Raw genomic sequence first — 19,586 nt, forward strand, 5'->3', positions numbered from 1 at the left:
CTCCATTTTTTTTTTTGTTAGGGATTATAGATGGAAATTAGCATTATGTTAACATTACATTACGTTATACATCTCGTATTTTTATACTTACATACTTTATACGTGCGCTGTCCCTATCAAATTAACAAATAGAATAAAAATGACACAGAAACGCTGAAAGGGTTAACTAAGGTGCCCGTGCGTCCTCCTCCCTCTTTCAAACAGTGAAGGAGTTGGTTCACCTGGAGAAAATCCGACAGTACCTTTGATCACACTCATTTCTTTTTCCGTTAAGTCACGCTTGTTCAGGGCTCATCATGGGAGGGTAGCGGCTGTTGGAGCGGGACATGGAGGACCTGGGTGGCTCCTGGTCGCCCCCGCGGGCGGCAGCGGCGGTCAACTCGAGCCGGACGGAGGGCGCAGGGCTCGGTGTGTCCAGGCGGGTCCAGCTGCTCCTGGAGATCCTCATGGTGCTGATGTGTCTGGGCGCTGTGACAGGTACACAATTATTCTTTATTTAAAACGTCAATAAAAACCTCTAACTTGTTCTAATTCTAGTTCCTAACTGCTTTCTGCTGATTTAGCCTGAATTTTTAATAAGAAGCTTATCCACACTGTTTATCAAAAGCATATAAATTCTACATTATATTTCAGTTTCCACATTATTAACCCTCATCCTGCCCTCAAGAATAAACTAGTCTAAGAATCACAACCATTATAGCAAAATGTTAAATTTATTCCCAAAACATTATTATGTAATTAATGTCACCTGGATATTATTATTATTATTATTATTATTATTGTTGTTTAATTATTATTGTATTTTATGTAAATTTTATGTTTCAAAATGCCCCTACCCCCTTGATAGTGTGAGATACTTTAAATTAGGATCCATAGCAAATATGAACTCAAGTAGAGCTGCAACAATTACTCAATTATGAATTGTTATTAAATTAATTGGCTATTTTGCTAATCAATTTATCTATTTTTTTTTTTAGAAGAAAAGTCAAAATTCTCTGATTTAAGCATCTTACATGTGAATAGTTTCTGGTTTCTTTACTCCTCTATAACAGTAAATTGAATATCTTTTTTGTTTTGAGCAAAACAAGACTTTTTTGCCATTTGTTGCCATTTTATAGACCAAACAATTCATCGATTAATTGAGAAAATATTCAGCCATGAAAATAATGTATTGCAGCCTTAAATTCAAACAAAAAAAGTTGCATCTATTAAAATTGCATGGGTGGAATTGGGTTCTTTTGACTGGGATCCCCCAGGACCCCTAATACATAGGTATAACTTACAACTTTGTTAGTGCTTAACAAATCATTTACTGCCTGATATATCAGTCATTCAATAATAAGAACAATCTTAAGGTTGACAGCTTGGTTAGTGGTAATCCTCCTTCAGTTCTTTAGTTCCCAAAAAAGACCATTTGATCTCTGGCCTTTTGGAAAAGAGCTGCAAAGCATCTGAATTTATGAATTTATTAACAACCTATTAACTATAACTGCAAACTTGATGAAATGTTGTAAAACCATTTTTTATCAAAGGCTTTTTTAACATTCAAAACTAAAACTACATGGTTTAACTGAAGATTAGACACACGCCACATTATTAATATCTTCCTGTTGCAGACTTGAGTAGAAATTAGCAGTTAATTAGTACATTGATAATACTGATAATGGCACACTGGTTTGCTGAAAAGTTATCCATGCACCTTTATTAATTAATAGAAAAAAACAACTATTATTATTATAAGTAGTGGAAACACTGTGGAAAGACAGTGGCTGAACTTATAAAATGCAATTTATTAATGCTTTTAGAACTACCAACAAAATCCTGCTCACATCTACTTTGTTTTGGTGATGGCAACAATATCAGATTTCAGTACCTGAATAAATCCATGTCTAATTATTTGCATTGTATCTTAAAAGTAAACAGAGTCTGTGCTTGCATGACTGCTCAATTAATTCACAATCAGGGCACAGCATTCTGCAGTTATGTGTAGTAAAATATCAATATCTCAAAATAGAAGTTATTTTTATGTTTTTTTTCCTGCTGTTCAGTACTGTTTATATCAAATTAAGACTTTGAATTCAGTTATTAGATCACAGGTGTGAAGCAGTGTCAATTTATGCCTCTGTTGCTGGGTTACCAATGGAAAAATCGGCTGCCTGGTTTAGAATCCGACCTGATCTGACCTCTGTGTCATTGTGTGTGTTGTGTTGCTGTGTAGGTAATATTCTTGTCATTGTGATTGTGGCTGCAAACAAGACTTTCCACTCAGTGACGTCAGTGCTGATCATGAACCTGGCTGTCAGTGACCTCCTGGTGGGCGTTGGAGTGATGCCTTTTGTTGCTTTGTCCATCATGAACCGTGGATGGGTGGACTGCACTGTACGTTACATCTGTCCGGTACTCTACAATGCTTTACAGCCCTGTAACATCACAGCAGTAGTATCTGTGATGACCTAAAGCTGACCTCTTGACACACATTTTCTTTTGATTCAGTGCATTTGATGAGATTGTGTCTGTCTCCTGTCTGGCAGGACCTCTGTTCATACGTGGGTTACACCTCCTCTGTGTACTGTACAGCTTCTGTGCTGACTTTAGCTGCTATTGCCCTGGACCGCTACCACTCCATCATGGACTGCCTGCGCTATGACTCCCGCTGCACCCTGTGGAGGACCTGCACTGTCGTCCTGTGGATCTGGCTGCAGGCTCTGGCCACCAGCTGCCCTCCTCTGCTGGGTTGGAGCTCTGTCAGCTATGTGGATCCCATGTACAGCTGTGCAGTCAACTGGGCCAGCAGTCCCAGCTACACGGCTTTCATGGCTGCCCTCTCCTACCTCATACCTGCAGTGGTCATCCTCTTCTGCTATGTGAACATCGTCAAGGTGGCCCGCAGCCATGCCAGGAGGATTCACACACTGGAGGACTCTGTCCAGCGCAGCAGGAATCCAAACTCTACCTTCACACCAGGTGGTTCGTCTCACCAGCACTGTGGGAGCGTCCACGGCCCCTCGAGACTGATCTATCATGTGAGTGGACGGTTTGTGTCTGAGGTCAGTAGAGAAGAGGGGAGTTATATCAGACCTGCTCTCCCTGATTCTACCACAGAGCAGCCTAATCCTACATCCAGACGGTTCTTCTCCTTCCTGGCTCAGAGCACTTCCCACCCACCCCTGCAGAACTCCCAGCAGCACCATAACCACCATGGGGTGGTGCGCCTCTTCCTGGTCATCTCAGCCTTCTTCCTCTGCTGGACACCTTACATAGGTGTGGCTCTGGTTCAGGCCACAGAAACTGCAATCTCACGCCAATCCAGCCTCATCCCATCCTCTGCTGTTACCTTTTCATACTGGCTGGTTTTACTGAACTCTGACATCAATCCTCTACTGTACGCTCTGCTGAGCAAACGTTTCCAGGGCGCTCTTCAGGGACTGAGGCAAAAAATAAGAGCACGCCTGGGGAGTGTGGTGGGCAGGGCAGGGGAGGGCAGGGCAGAGGGAGATGACGGCAGGAGCAGCGACCCCTGCGCTCTGACCAACACCCATCCTAGTCCGCCCTCCATCTCTGAGACCTCAACCTGTGAGGACACCAAGTATTCCTCCTCCATTTTTACTGTCAGCACTGACTTCAAACATAATTCTGAGGAGCATCTATGCAAAGTGTGTCACCATGAAAATACCTCCTCGTCCTGCTCCGCGTGGCAAGATGCTGGTGGGGACAGGAGGATGGACTGCCTGCCTGTCCCCACTCGGCCACAAGAGGGAGGCAGACTACCTTTCTCTGCTCTAACAAAGGACCGGCAGGCCACTTTCTTCTATGGCCAGATAACAGTGACAGTAGAACATGATGTTTGCTAGTTAGCATAAAAATTCTCACCTGTGGTGTTCCAACTAGGACTCCAACTAACAATTATTAGTCACACTTTATTTTACAGCACACAAAGATGTAACAAGTCAGATTTTGTATCAAATTAATCAAAAACTGTAAATAATGTTCTTTATCAGACAGTTTAAACCCTTAGACTTAATTAGAGGATAATTAGGGAAACTCCACCACAAAACTGTACTATAAACTAAAATAAAATCACATGTCTGCTACTTCCCTGTTCCCCAGAGAAATATATAGCTTGACTACTCTCTCACCTGTATGGAACCAGGTGAAGAAAGTCTGTCTCAAATAGCAGATACGTGTTTTAAATTTAGTTGAAAGTACAGTTCTGTTGTTTCCCTAGAGTCTAATTTAATACAAATGACAGTTTGTTACATTGCATTAGTGTACTGTAAAATAAAATGTGAACCAGTTATGTTCATTGTCAAGTATCCGATAATTTTAATTACTTTATTAATCATTTAGTCAATAAAATGTCTGAAAATAGTCAAAAAAAAAAAAAGTCCATCACAACTTAAATCAGTCATCCAAAACCCAAATATATTTACCTTAGTATCACAGACATCAGCAAATATTTACATTTGAGTAGCTGGAATCAGTGATTTTGGGCCATTTTTGCTAATAAGCTATTCAGCTGTAAAAATAAGATGACATTTTCAAATGTCTTGTGTTGTCAGATCAGCATGCCAAAATATTCGGTTTAGTCTCATGTAAGACAAAGAAAAGGAGCAAGTCATCACATGTGAGACACTGAGGCCAGCGAATGTTTGCATTTTTTGCTTTAAATCTGACAATCTACAAATTAAAACACGATCAGAACAGCTGCAGATTCATTATATTGATCAATTAATCAACTAATTTCAGCTCTAGCGGTCATGTGGCCTGTGGCAATTTCCAATTATCAGTAATTGCGAAGCACTTCAATACTGAGGAAAAAACAAACCTGGACAAGGAAATGTATTGAAAAGAAATCTTTTATATAGTACATGTGATTACACTTGAAGACACCCAACAGTAGATCTAATAAACCCATCATTTATTCACGCTCTAAATATTTCTTCCTCAAATGTGATAATCATATGTTGCATCTCAGTGTAAAAATCATCATTCCTTACAAAGGTTTACATTTATGTCTAGCAATAATTCCAGAGGAATACAATATTATTATTTATTGTCATAGAGAATGACAATGGGAAACAGTGCTATTGTACTCTATTGCAAAACAAAGAAAAGGCAGTGAAGTGGACTTGTCAGCTGTATCTGCTCATACAGTATGTGCATGCTCATCCTGCAGAAGTCGCTCACTGTCCCCTCAAGGTTAGTAAGCAACCAAATGCAAAAATATAAAAAGTCCTGTACGATGCGTCAAGAGTTTGTTCCAAAAAAATGCAACTCGGTCAGATGAGTACAAGAAGGAAAGTATTAAAGAGTCTCTCTGCAGCAGTCTGTGGTGGCACTGTAAAAAACAGATAGCACGTAGCGAGCGTGTGTGGTCGAGTGATGTTCATACATTCACAACAAGGCAGAGTTTCCACCAGTCGCTTCACAAGGCGCGTGCCTCATTTGCTCTCAGGTTCGTCTCGGTTGTTAACTTGCCTCAGAAATGTGATTCATGAAAACAGATACAGTAAGACAGTTTCACGAAGAGCAGAGGTGGACAAATGCGAGCCATTCTCATGTGTCAGCACACCTCTCCGAAAGCCACAGTGAGACAGTTTCCATCTACTGTCCGTCATTTTCTTCAGGAAATAAAAACAAACAATTTAAAGGGACAGTTCGCCACAAAAATACATATCTTTCATCTTACCTGTGGTGCCATTTATCTATCTAGATTGTTTTGGCGTAAGTTGCAGAGTTTTGGAGATATCTTGATATTTTGGCTGCAAGGATGTCTATTTTCTCTCTGATAAAATGGAGCTAGATGGCGCTCAAAAACAAAAACATAACTGTTAAGTCTCTTTCCAGACGTCATGACCATCCACAGATCTTGTTTTGAGCAGTTACATGTAACTTCTTTCTTTCTATTACAGTGGAAATCATTCCTATGAGGCTGTTCATACATGACAACATGGGGAAAATAATTCTACAACTACAGTAATTCTATTTTTTTCTCTACTTTTATGTTACTTTGCCTCTCAGTAACTTGTCTGCTTCCAGCTGACTACCTGAGGCTGCTGCTGCGTGCACACTGAAATTATGACTGGAAAAACAAGTAATTTTCTTCCAGTGAATAACATCTCCTTGAAGCTTATGACAAACAACCAAAAACCAGTGAATGAGATTCAGCAGTGAGACTTGGTGTTCCTCAGGCTGCCTTGTTTAGAAACAGTCTGCTAGTGATAGAGACAGAAAAGTCACGTACTGTCCCCTTGAGCAGGCCCTTGGTTAGGGAAAAATGGCGAAGCTGACTGTATAATTACTTTGTCTTAATGCGATAATGGCACAAATGTCAATTAGGTGGCAATTTGCATGAGAAATAAAGAAACAAAACAATATGATTATAATAATCATCTGTTCATCAATTTGACCCAAAAAGATGTGATCACTAAAGAGATATTGCTGTTGAGTTTTTCCAAATGTATTTTTGTGGTGCTTTGAGCACCACAAGCCGAGCACCATTTGGTTCCATTTTACTGGACAGAAGTCAGACATCTCTATGGTCGGAATCACCAAAACAATCTAAATGGATAAATAGTGCGACAGGTAGGAAAAACAAGTATTTTTGATTTTTGGGTGAACTGTCCCTTTAACTGACGATTGCCGCAGATTAGTTTGTGTGCATATGCATCCAGAAAGTTACATGTGACGAGAATTCAAAGGGAGGCTCAGTGATAGCTATGGTTGATGTTCAGAGATATTAAAGGGGTAGTTCCAAGTTTTCATGAAGCCTGTATCTGGTATTATAAGCTCTTAGTGCTTTTAGTCCATCCAAAGATTACAATACCTGAAGCATTAATGGTGGAAGTATGCTACCTAATAGAACAGCTAATGGACAGTGGGAAAAAAAATTACAGAATATTATTTGAATGACAATACATGTATTACCTGTATTGCTTCATTGATAAAATGTTAATACTGTTTGCTGCTAGGCAACAGAAGATGTGAGGCAAGTGCTTTATGGATGGGCTGAAAGCACTCACACTTTTAGACAAACAAATGTCAACCATCTCATGCATTGATTACTTATGCAATAGAGATACTGGTTTTAGATATCTCGTGACTAAACTGTGGGCCTGAGCAATGGGTTTCAGCATTGAAATAGTGGGAGTTTAGCCTTAGGAAAGCACATAACCACGGGGAGCCAATCGGTGTGGACATAAAAGACCTGACCTCTTCTCTCAGGATGAACAGAGTGAAGCGTTGTGAAAGCTTCTCCAACTCAGATTGATCCTCAGATGTCCAGACAGGTCCCCTCACACCAGATGAGCCGACTGGTTCCAGAGCTCCAGGACATCCAAGGTGTGAAACACAGCTATGTACAGTGCATGAAAGGCAGGTATTTGTCATTAAGTTTACACCTGAGGGACGCCACTGTGGGCCTCCCTTTTGTTTTCAGGCATTCAGCATTTTAGGCATTCTTCTTTGGATCTTAAAGGTGTGTAAATGTGTACATGTTAAAGACAGCAAGTCCACAAGGTGTTAGGCCTGCCTCGAAAAAGTGTCCGTCTTGTTTCTCAGAGCTGAAAAATATCAGGCATGTTGGCAAGTCTTCCCAGGCGCAAGGATGTAGTGAATGGAATGGTTAAGAGGTACAGCGAAAATTAATACATGACTCAATCAGTAATACCTGATCATATTTTGGGGTTAAGAAGGATTACAATTGATATGAGTCCATGCACCAATTCGAATAACTTCGGAGTGGAATGGACGGCAAATGAACGATACACAGTCTGTGCCTCCTGCATCTTCCCCTGTTGGAGAAATGTTACTGATCCTCTGATCAGCTGTCTAAAATACTTTTTTACTTCGGGAAGCTGCACAAAAGAGAGGGCAGGTCAAGTGTCCCGACATCAACACTAACAGGTGTTAACGTGTTTCCCTCCCTGCGTCTGTGTGTGTGTGTTCTGTTGGCATGGAAATACGTGATGGAGTCAATGTGCAAATGTTGACATGGAGGTCCTGGCTCTCCCTCTCCAGTTAAGCCCTGTGGCAGCACCTGCCTCTCCGCTGCCCTCTGCTGGCTCGTCACGTTTGCGCAGCTTCGTGCTGAGCTGGATGATGCACTGGTCCCAGTCCTCCGGTAACAGCAGCATGAGGAAACCCAGGCAGATGATGAACACAGCGATCAGGCGCACTGTGTTGAAATTAATTTCACACGTGTAGAGGTCCACCACTGCAAAATTATAAGGATGCTTTATTAGAGAGCACATGACAGAATGTGTAAGCATTGTAAGTAAAGCTACTACAAGGAACTTTGAGATTTTATTGGCCGCCGTGGACAAAAGCAGCAGTGTTTCCACTACCATAACCATAAAATGTTACATCTCCTGCTTCCTTTTAACTGGCTACCATACTACTCATGGTAACTTTGCCTGAGAAAATGTAAACACAATCTCGTTTCATCAGATGTAAAGAAGAATCGGACACAGTGGCAGATGCTAAGAACAACAATTTAGATATAGCTCTTGTTGATGGTCTTGTTTGCTTATGTAGGCCATATTGAGGCACCCAGATTAAACTAAGACTATTTCATAACCAGTTAAAAACTCCTTGTAGTAGCTTTACCAAACAAGATTTTATAGAATTAATGTAAACAATCATTTCACAAAGTGTTATTTGCAGTTAATCACCATGAATAATAAGTTTGGATGTTTGTCACAATGTGAAGGAAACCAATTTGAAATTTAAATTCTGTTCTTCATCAAATATAAATGACAACTTTTGGGGGGATTTCAATGCCATCAAATATTTAATGTTGACCACATCTAAAAAGTTGCGTCTGGGAGGAAAGCCAAGAAACTTACTGGCATTTACAGGAACACTTAAGACGATGCCCAGGGAGATTAATGTAGGGTATGTAATCGCAATGCCAAAGTTGACCAGGATGTTGAAAGCTGTGGGGACAAGCAAAATTAGAGTGGCAGCAGACTACACGGTGAGGGTGTTCAACCACAAAACTTGCAAACTGGTATTCATGGGTTGCATAATCATATCAGTTGCATACCAAAAAGCAGGCCTGATACTCCACACAGGTAGGCCCAGGGGATGTCCGCAGGTGAGCCAATGTACTCCACATGTGTAAAATACAGGATGACCGGCACAAAGCTGATAAAAACAAAGTTGGCGCTTCCAACGATGCTCAGAAAGAGTGCAGCCTCTCCGAATTTGGCACTGCCCAGGACCATTTTGAAGAGCACCTTAGGATAAGCAAGGAGGAGAGTTTTGAATGCACAGACTCTGCCCCCTTAAGGAGCAGAGGGCACAACTGCCAAACACCTGTCACATCTCTGGCACAGGGCCTCTGCTGTCTGTTTATCACATTAGGCAGCACAGACAGCAGGGCAGAGGAGACCAGAGCCCCGTCAAAATATAGCTATCTGTCCTGAAACCTCCTTGATCAGGAGATCTCAGCCTGGGGCCAGCACCCAAACACTCACATATCACACAGTTCTGTCAGCCGAGTCTCACATTTCATAATCTGCTCCTGTCTTCTGCCACCTAGTTACATAAGTAGAAGGGAGCTAGTCCAGGATTTCTTATATAAGACAAGACTATTCATACATATGTTTGAGCTATTTTTTACTTTTTTTTTTTTGTTGTGCTGCAAATGAAGGTGTTGAGCAGAGGCGTTTGAGCAATTGAACAAACAGAGCGGCTGCACCCCACTATTAGACCGAGGGGGGGCGCAAACGTGTGCTTTTGCATCCTCGTGTTTTGATCATAACATTACAACTTTGCTATTTTTAGCATTGAGCTGAGTTGTGTTAAATTAAAATCAAACTCCACAGACACAATAGCTGGTTAACCAACAGTGTTATGAATCTGTGTTTAACACGGCATGCATGTGATTCCTCGACCAGCACTTATTTTAGTGAGAAATCTTAATTTTTTAAACCATTCTCTTCTAAACTCCTCCCACTAAACCAACACAGCTAACCACAGGAGGCTCATAGCGAGTTCTTAGCTACAAAATCCAAAATGTAAAGTTTGTATGGAAATACTGTTTATCTTTATGGATCATATTGATCCTGAATTGACAAGAAGACTGTTGACATATCATGCGTTTTATTTTGAGTTTCTAGAGTTATGTGTTTTTACAGCCATGTAAAGAATTGTGAATGTGTAATTTTTGAAAGGGAATTTTTGCACAATATATTCCCACACAGGGAGCTTCTGTTTAATTCAGTTATTTCAATCTAATATATATATATATCAGAGACTGTAAATGGACAACATGACAGCTTCCCAAAAGTGAAGCCAAAGCATCTAGATCGCCTCCTGGTGGCTGGCTGCAGCATAAGGTCATAAGTCCTGTCACTCTAGTAGCAGGAGATGGCCAAACTAAAACATCAAAGTACACTTCAAATAAATTTTTAACAAGGGTACTTCTTGTAACGCTGGTGTTTGTTCAAATATCCACTTTTCTGATCAGTTTGGTTTTAATTAAAAAGGAGGGGGTTCATGCCATGATTGACAGCTAAGCTCTGCTCGTGATTGTGTCGGTTGACTATGTGGGCAGGAACTCGAAAGCATGACTCCAACAGCAGCGGCACTTTCAGGTGTCAGTTAAATTAAAAATTTCCTGCTATACTTATCTTGCAAACCCACCTAGCCTACACCCAAGCGTGAGGTTTGCAGACGTAATGTTCTTTATCATTGTTTGAATGCAAACAAATACCTTGTAGAGCGCTGACATCGAAGCAGAGGCCACCACAAACGTAATGCCGATGACTGAGTGGCTGTGGAATCCATCAGCGTAGGTCATCATTACAATGCCTGCTATGGCCAAGATAGCAGCTACGATCTATAGAGAGAGAAAAGGAGGAACATCAGTGAATGACGGATGGACGACACGCCGTTCGCAGTGTGGTGATAAAGATGCCTGAGTCTTTACTGCTGTGTGGGGACACAGCAGGCACACATGGCCTCCACTTATTTATCCACTGCAGAGATCACAAGTCTCGCAGGACATGGCTTGTAACAGTATAATTAAAATGCTGGTTTTATTTTATTGTCAGCAGACTGCTTATTTCCTCATGTTTACTCACACGCAGGCAAACTACAAATTAAATCTGTTCTCAGATTCACAGCGCAAGTGCTTCTAACACAGGACAGGCAGCTTCTACAGTGTCTGACATTGATTTTTGTTACACGGCCTTCATGTTTACAAACCAAACACCCCCCCCCCCACCCCCCCCGATCCACCAACCCCCACCTCTTACACCCACTCCCACTCCATGCCTTTGCGATTATCACAGCTTCAAACCATCTGTTTCATTCTTAACCTTCAGGAGTCAGAGCCCAGATCTGTCATCTATACTTTAGATGCTTGTCTGTGTTGTATGTCTTAGTGCATGCGGTCATAACTGCGCACGCAAGCGCACTGGGTTGAAGCAGAGCGATAGGGACAGCGTGCAGTCCAGCTGAGTGGATTAGCTCTGCATTAAGGAGGTGTCAGGAAGATAAATGAGCCGTGTGTTTTTGCTTGGCCAAAGCCCTTGGGCACCTTTGGCAAAATGGTTCTTTCTGCACTGCAGGCTGCCTGTCAGTCACACACACACACACACACACACACACACACACACACACACACACACACACACACACCTTTCATTTCTTGTGACTGTTTGCTTACAAGGTCAGCGACCCCGCATGTGTTGGTGTTTCAGTTTCTTGAGATGTTTCAGCACAATTTGAGGGGGAAAGGATCGTGACACCTGCACAGTGAGGAGCTTGTGTGATTACAGTGTTGTTACCACAGTATGTGGATTAAAGTATATCTCACTCCCTTTACAACTGATAAATCCAAACACATATCAAAAATCTCTTAAATTTTAAAGCGAGTAACTTTCATATTTTATTAACATACTACTCACTGTAACTTTGCCTGGAAAAATGTAAACACAGGCTTATTTCATCTGATTTCACAGAGAATTTGACCCAGTGGCAGGCATTAACAGAGCTATATGTAGCAACTGATCGTGCATGCAGCAGTACAAACAGCGAGCTGCAGTCATAGACCGTATGCTGAATAGGCTGAAATCCTATTTAATATACGATCTATGGTTAAAGCGAGTTGTTTCCCCCTGTCCCCTCATCCCCATACTGAGGGAAGCCCAGGCACTGCAGGAGTGCAAGACGAGCACAAAATCGTATACTGACAATAACAACCAATGATAAGTCCTAAGGTTAAGAATAAAATTAAATACAGTGAATATATTACAGATTTGTCCTTTAAGAACAACTTCATAAAAAGAGCCTGTTTCGTAACCAGTTAAAAACTCCTTGCAGTAACATTAAAATTTAATTTACAAGACTGTAACCCTGTACAACCCATTCTGTCCAAACTGAGCCAATAAATCCGAGCCATCTATTTATGTACACAATATCACCAAAACAACCCACATCCCCTTTTTAACAGGGATGATTTAGCATCCTCCATCTTTCTCTCTCCCCTCCTTCACTTTCATGACAAACTCATCCAAGATCCCCTGCATTGCTGCAGACATCCAAATACTGCAATCCCCACCAACAGGCAAGAGAGAGAGAGAGAGGGAGAGAGAGGGAGGCAGTGGGTGTAAGAAAGAGAGAGAGAGAGAGAGAGAGAGAGAGAGAGAGAGAGAGAGAGAAGCAGGATTATTACAGTATTTGTCTCTTGCTGAGGCCTTTCATCGCAGATAATGGGGGTAGGGAGTAGGGGCATGCACAAGGGAGAGATGGGCTGGTGGTGAGTGTGTGAAAAAAAGGGGGGAAATCCATTCTGCAGAGTGCAGGATGGCTGCAGATATGAGAGCATCTGAGGAGAAGCAGCGAGGGGGTGGGAGCAGGAGATACCTCAATTCACAAAGCTGAATGCCTTACTCTTCTGCTCATCTCTCCTCACGCGGACAAAATTCAGTGACAAACACACAAGCACACACATGCAGACACACACCAGGAGGCACATTGGAATGACAGGGTGATCAATGGTGGGAAAAAATCGCTGTCACACAGGTTAACATGCTCGCTACTCAACTGTGTAGCTCATACGTTCCACTGTAAATTTGCACAGAGCAACCCAACACATTATTTGCATTCCTTTGGTAGTTCTATACACAGTAGATATTAGCCTATCACAGCTTTATCAGTCATATGTATTTTCCAATATGTGCTGATATGAAACCAAAGTGTTAACCACATTTCATGGATCATTGTTAAAATGTTTATGCATATATTTTATATTCTGTATACTATATTTGGTATAAAGAATATTGGCCGGTATATCAATATAAACTCCAGTGTCAGTCAGACCCTAACACTTATTTTATCATTATGACTGAAGTCCTGCACAGTAGAGGTGATAAGCGAACAGTCCAGGACACTTATTGAAGGTGAGTGAAGGTCATCTTGTTACCTCTCTGTTAACAAGCCTTTGCATCAGCACGCTATTTTACGTAAAGAATGATATATTGATACAGACTTCACAGTAACACTTTACAATAAGCAGCATTAATAAATTGTACATTTAATTATTAATTAGTGATTAATTGTCAATTAAACTTTAGTTAAGTTATTTTACTGTTAACAAACATTCAAACAATTTTATATATGAGTTATAAGTTATTTATGTCGCAATTATTAGGTTTATAAGCATCAGTTGCAACTTTACAATAACCATATAATATTTATACTCATTTTCACTCCCTATTCGTCAAATACAGCAGTGTGGTCAGTGGCCCTACGCTTCAAACTACAATGTTGTAAGTATTCCTCTAATGTCAGTTTTGCATGTCCAGCATGATTAGCAATGATAAATATGTAATGCCTGGGTAAACTTTCAAAATAAGGGTGCAAAAACTATTAGATTTAGAAAAAGATCATGATTTGGGTTGAATTGATGAAGGTTGAAAATGAAGTATGCTACGCATTTAAGTTCACAGATGTGATGTAATATACCGTAATGTAACATACATGACTTACATGCATATGTGTTTAATTATCAGTTGTTACTTCATAATAGCATCCAAATAATGTTTATAGATGTTTTATAAACTAATTATTAACTATTAACAAAGTAGTGTTAACAAGTTATTTATATTATATGAACAAATGATAAAAGGACATAAATTAGATTATTATTATTAATTAGCAAACATATTATATATTAGTCGATATGAAACTATGGCAATTACTTTATGAAAATGACTTTCTTTTAACAGTTGCTTGTTGTTTTGTGGCCTGTGTTTGACTCTTCTTTTTTATTTTTTCAAATATGTTTTGATGCTTTTTGAGCCTTCATCAGATAGAACAAATTAAGATATGAGAGAGAAGGAGGACAACATGCAGCAAAGGGCTGCAGGCTGGAATCAGACCAGGGCCACTGCAGAGGACTCTTCCTCTGTAGATGGGGTGCACACTCTACCAGCTGAGCTACTGTGGTGTCCCACCTGTGTCTGACTTTTATCTAAAGATGTAGCAGTGACATTTTCTCTCAGGAAGTGAAAAACTGTATACAAAAAAACTCTGTCACATAAGCACAGGCAGATGGACTCACCCTGACCCCCATGAAGCGGTCTCTGAGTACAATCCAAGACAGCAGGAAGACGAAGGCCTTGTTACAACAGAAGAGCGCTGACACGTCTGTTGTGTTGATCTTCCTGAGGGCCTGCAGATACAGGTAGTTGGTGAGGATCCACAGCAGGCCAAAGGGAGCGACCTTGGTGAAAAACACCTTGGGTGTCAGCCCGTCGTCCCCGAAAAACCTACAGCACTCCCTGTGCAGAGACACAATGCAGAGGACAGGGTTGGCATATTGAAAAATGTGTTGGTAAATATTATTATGGTCTGGGACTTGGATCAATATTTATGAATATAAACAGCTCTGTCTGAGCAAATTATACCAGAGAGACCAGACACAGGGATGAGGGTGTAAAGCAATTCCCATTTCAACAGTTACATCTAAATGAATATTGCTTCACACTGCATATGGGGCCAACTCTACTCTATATTTACAAATAAATCATATCGACTATAAGGCATTTTCTAACCTTAGTTAAGCTGTCTCCATTAATGAAACAAAATTATTGCCTCCTAGGATGTTTTACATGATTTGTCTTTGCCTATGTTTGGCAATGTCTAAGCCCATACAATGTAGAACAAATGTAATTGGAATGAGGTATTAAACTATGTGCAAGATATTTACTAGCCGCAACAGTGTGGCTGGTATTGTTTTCACCTTGTGAGTGTCAGCCTGTCTGACTGTGTATGTTTCTGTATTAGGGTTGGATGACTTCTACCAAACTAGCATATGACGACATCCACAGTGAAACATTGCGATGGACAAGGATATGATTACTGGGTTTGAAAGGTTCTTCATCTCAGCACCACATGTCAGTAACTTAGTTGTGTTTAATAAGAAAATAATTAACAGGACATGGAGATACAATTCTATGGCAGTTCCGAGGGGACACACTACCATACTCATATAATAATCTAGTAATGACACTGCATAATCACGGGTCACAACGTCAGTGTGCTGACAGGCATCACAGCTGGTCTGGTCCCATCACAAGATTGTCTCTAGCTTAGATTTTATAGCCTGTTGTAACAAGAGGCAGCAGTTTGTTAAATCTACTGAAAAAAAAAGTTTTCTTTTGTCTCCCTCTCTTGTCAGTGATACTTGACGGGTCTTTCAGGGTTCAGTTTCTGAATATGAAGTTCCATATGTGAGTAATGATGGAGGCTCCAACATGTCAATATTTTATACATACGCTTGGGACATACACAAATAACTGTTTCTGGTTCTTGTGCATATGTCAAATATCTGATGACTCAGTACATAAGGAATCATAGTCAGCTCCATCTCACTGGACAGACTTGGGAAATAAAACTGAAACATTTTGACATTTTGTTAAATGATTCAGCTTCCAGGGCTGCATTTCAGGCAAAGTATGAAGGTTAGTCATATATTATGGATGTTCTTCATCTTCACTAAATTCTGACTTAAGTCGGCATTTGATCCATGCCTAGAAGAGTTTTTGTCTGCACATAAGAAGCTGTAGCTTTTCTAATATCTGAAATGGATGAAAGTGGCCTCAAAAGCATACAAACAAATACAAACTGCACTATTGTCATATTGGCCTGACAGTCAATGTGTCACACTCCATGTAATGTGAGAGAGGAACCAAAACTGTGTCGTTATGTATCAGTTTTAAAATATTTGATTGTGATCCTGTGCATGACTCTGCTGTGGTGCCACTAAAAATTTATTCTACTCCCAACCTACATGACCCGCCGAGTCAAAATATAACATTACTGCATTTACTGAAACACTGGCATTTTGACTGCTACTATTTACATTGTTCTCGAGTTACACAGTTTACCCTGAAAGCATCTGGCCCGGTGAAAGTGATGAAGCAGCAATAAATGAGTAGTGGCAGGTAGCACATTTGCCCTGCCGGATACTGAGGGGCAGCGTTGTTCTGAATCAGCTCCAGAGAGCTGAGTCTGCACTAAAAACACACTGCTCACGCCCCCCTTATAAACACAACACCAATTCACTGACAATCACATTAAAGTCTGTCATCATTTCATTACAGACTCTGGATGCACCACCTTCAAATCCAACTCAATAACAGTTTGTGCTTTGTTTCTGCTTTGCTGTTGCACTTGTGAGACCTCTAATCCGGTTTTTAGACAGACTTCCAGCTCCGCAACTCTGCTGAGGAAGGTGTTTGTTATGGCAGAAGATCTGAAAGCATCTCGCAGCTCATCAGGTAAACAGTTGCACTGCATTACAAATCAAAGTATTTCATTTTACAGACATCAGACTAGACATCACTTTGAGTTGGTTTGGCTATACTGAGCAAATTAAAATCAGGAGTAGAACTTATGAGTGCTGGATTTATTTACATAAAGGATCAGACTATATTAAATCATTACATTTTGCTTATTCTTTTGTGATATACTGTATTCTGCATGTTAATCACCCATGATAGCTAGTAAGTGGACAGGGAGTTAGTATTTTTTGACAAACTCTTGTTTCCAAGGTCAAGAATGAACTTTAACGCTCAACTTATGATAAAAGCTAAAATACTACTTGTGCAAGGTTTTAATTATTAATAAATTGTTTTTTTAAGCTAATATATAACAGTAATTGAAGGGTTGGCACTTTGATCCCCACCTCACCCAGCCACATGTCAAACAATACTTTGGCTAAAATACTGAGCCTCTGTGTTTTCCCCCGCCACTGGGGATGCACAAGCCAGGGCATCCGGCGATAAAAAGAAGCATGGACTCATTCTACTGAAGTCAAAACATGAACAGATATCAGTTAGGGCTAGGTAACAGGGACTGGTCGCTAGCAGGGAGCAAGCAAAAGCGTACGTACTAATTTGAAGATATCTGACCCATTTTCCTGACCAGACAATTGAAAAAAAAATTACTGTTCATCAGGTAAATTTCAATACAGCAGGAAAGTTGCTGATCACATGTAGAATAATGAAGAGCATCTGATTCTTCAAGCGTCCGAGTCCTCTCCACTCACATCTATGAGGAGAGACAGCAGCTATTACCAATGTCAGGTCTTTTGCATCTACTTTGACCACTGTTTTATTTAAAACGACAGGACAGCTATTACAAATGTCAACTCTTTGTCTCCATTTTTCCGCATTGTCTGAGCTTCACCAGCAGGTGCACTTTGAATAAACACAAAGGAAACCGAGTGCTTGATATTCGGAGCACATCAGCTCTGGGCCGAGGAGCAGGAGCCCCAGATCCTGGTGTAAGCCCTCCAAAAGGAAGAATTACATCACAGAGATGCAGCATCCCCCCACTGCACACAACACACCTTCTATCCAACCACCTTCTTTGTCTCTGTGTACTGAAGTAGCAAAGCAGGTAGCAGAGATAAGACTTTTGTCTAAAGACCATGATTCATGGACTGTTTCAACTGTGAAAGCACTTCTCACACATTTAGGATTACATTCTTTCTGTTTGCTGCAGCAGCATAACTAAAGATGGCATGGGAACCTGATAATCCAAATTTAGTAAGTTGTGGGCTTTTTGGAAATGAAATATGAACAGAGTGACTGTGCATAACTAACCAGCAAACACGGAAGGTAAAGAACTATAGCTCCTTTGGTGAGATTACCCACAGGCTTAAATTATGAGAGTGCTGCTATCCTAATTGTAAACTGGCCAAAGAGATTAAACATGAGGTGGGTGTTTCCTCATACACAAAGAAGGTGGTCTTGGTAAGAAAATCTATTCAAGGGAAAATCTCCATGGACTCTCTGGCTCGCCGCTAAATTCATATATCTTTGATGTTTAAGCCTCAGCAACCATAGCTTTAAATAGAAAAATACATATATTTTTACATACAAGTTTAGTTTTTCATTTAAGGAAAAATCTGAGTAAAAGTAAACATTCTGAAAAATGGAAACTAAACATATTTTATCCTCCTAAAAAAAGAACCACCTAAAAAAAAAGGGTAGAAAGTGTACACTGTGTTGAACTTTTTTACCACTTTACTTTGCCATCTGAAGCCACCAACTATGCTGCCTACCTCGCAGGACACAGAGATTTCTTGTCAAACACTGCCTTGATCACTTAGTTTGTTTGTGTTATATTGTGACTCTGGTGGTTTAACACGTTAGTTCAAATCAGAACTTACATTATTTGTTGCAGATCGAGGCAGCAGTAGACCAGCAGCTATTGTTTTCTGCAAGGTAAAATTATTGTTTTTTTCAAAACAGTCTTGTCTCAGTGAAGAGAGCACAGGAGGCAGCTTCAGTTCCCTGTGGAAGAGCTCTCTAATGGGAAAGTAAAGCAATGAAAATGTTCTAAATATAGTGTAAACTTAGACTGATGCTGATTTCTGCAAAGTAAAATTGCTTTTTTTGTCAAAGGAGTCTGAGGCGATATAACAGCCTCAGTTCTCCGTTGATGACTTGGCTCAGACTCAGACAGGGAGCAGCAGTGGGAGCAGTGAAGTTTTTTTGCATCCACTTAGCAACTGATGGGGATTTTTTTATGATCGGTTTATGGATTTTCATAATACATGTCCAAGCACAAGTATGTCCAATTCAAACCCAATACAGGAAAGTGAGCAGAAATGTTAAAGACAGTATTTCAAAATCTGACTAAAATCTAAATTACATGATTAGAAGATGATTCTGGATTTGAGTTTCCAGAGGCTTTAATGCTGCTTTGAGATTAAACTGGCATCTTCATTGTACCTGACTGCTGAAGAAATTTATGGATAAAGAGGGCCTCACTGACTTTCATGGAACACTCACTGAGCAGACTCTGGGTGTCTGGAGATATAGATATGTTGGGCCTTAGAGACATTCCAGACTGCTTTGGTAATATTGACTGAGAAACAACATTAAATAAGAGTTGCTCATGTTCTGGCGCCCTCCTGCCTGGGGCTGTGAGATACGTGATTCTGTATGATGTGAGATGCATTGTCTAAAGTTGGGAACCACAGCGTTCATTTATTTCTCACAAGGCTTTTCAACCATCTCCACAGAATGTGCTTCAATATTTCAGCTGTAGGTTTAATC

At 40.5% G+C, this 19,586-nt stretch overlaps 2 protein-coding genes across 3 annotated transcripts in view; one reads left to right on the forward strand and one right to left on the reverse strand.

The window, feature by feature from the left end:
• Positions 1–236: 236 nt before the first annotated feature.
• On the forward strand, positions 237–4,166 carry LOC146315115 (5-hydroxytryptamine receptor 1D). The gene is made up of 3 exons (XM_084736163.1): positions 237–477; positions 2,219–2,379; positions 2,532–4,166. The coding sequence occupies exons 1-3, from the start codon at positions 327–329 to the stop codon at positions 3,849–3,851; spliced, it is 1,632 nt and encodes a 543-aa protein (XP_084592289.1). The 5' UTR covers positions 237–326; the 3' UTR covers positions 3,852–4,166.
• A 1,658-nt stretch (positions 4,167–5,824) lies between these two features.
• The window catches only part of slc35f3b (solute carrier family 35 member F3b), a 64,633-nt gene continuing 50,871 nt past the window's right edge, over positions 5,825–19,586 (reverse strand). For both annotated transcript variants that reach the window (XM_084736376.1, XM_084736378.1), the window contains exons 4-8: positions 14,576–14,795; positions 10,721–10,846; positions 9,047–9,239; positions 8,847–8,936; positions 5,825–8,215 (exon numbers count right to left, since the gene is read on the reverse strand). In XM_084736376.1, the coding sequence (XP_084592502.1) occupies positions 7,974–8,215; positions 8,847–8,936; positions 9,047–9,239; positions 10,721–10,846; positions 14,576–14,795 (871 nt within the window). In that variant the 3' untranslated portion in view covers positions 5,825–7,973. The remainder of the gene's footprint in view (positions 8,216–8,846; positions 8,937–9,046; positions 9,240–10,720; positions 10,847–14,575; positions 14,796–19,586) is intronic.

The sequence above is a fragment of the Lutjanus erythropterus genome, chromosome 14 (genome assembly GCF_056507025.1).
Source record: "Lutjanus erythropterus isolate fLutEry1 chromosome 14, fLutEry1.hap2, whole genome shotgun sequence".
Taxonomy (NCBI): Eukaryota; Metazoa; Chordata; class Actinopteri; order Lutjaniformes; family Lutjanidae; genus Lutjanus; species Lutjanus erythropterus.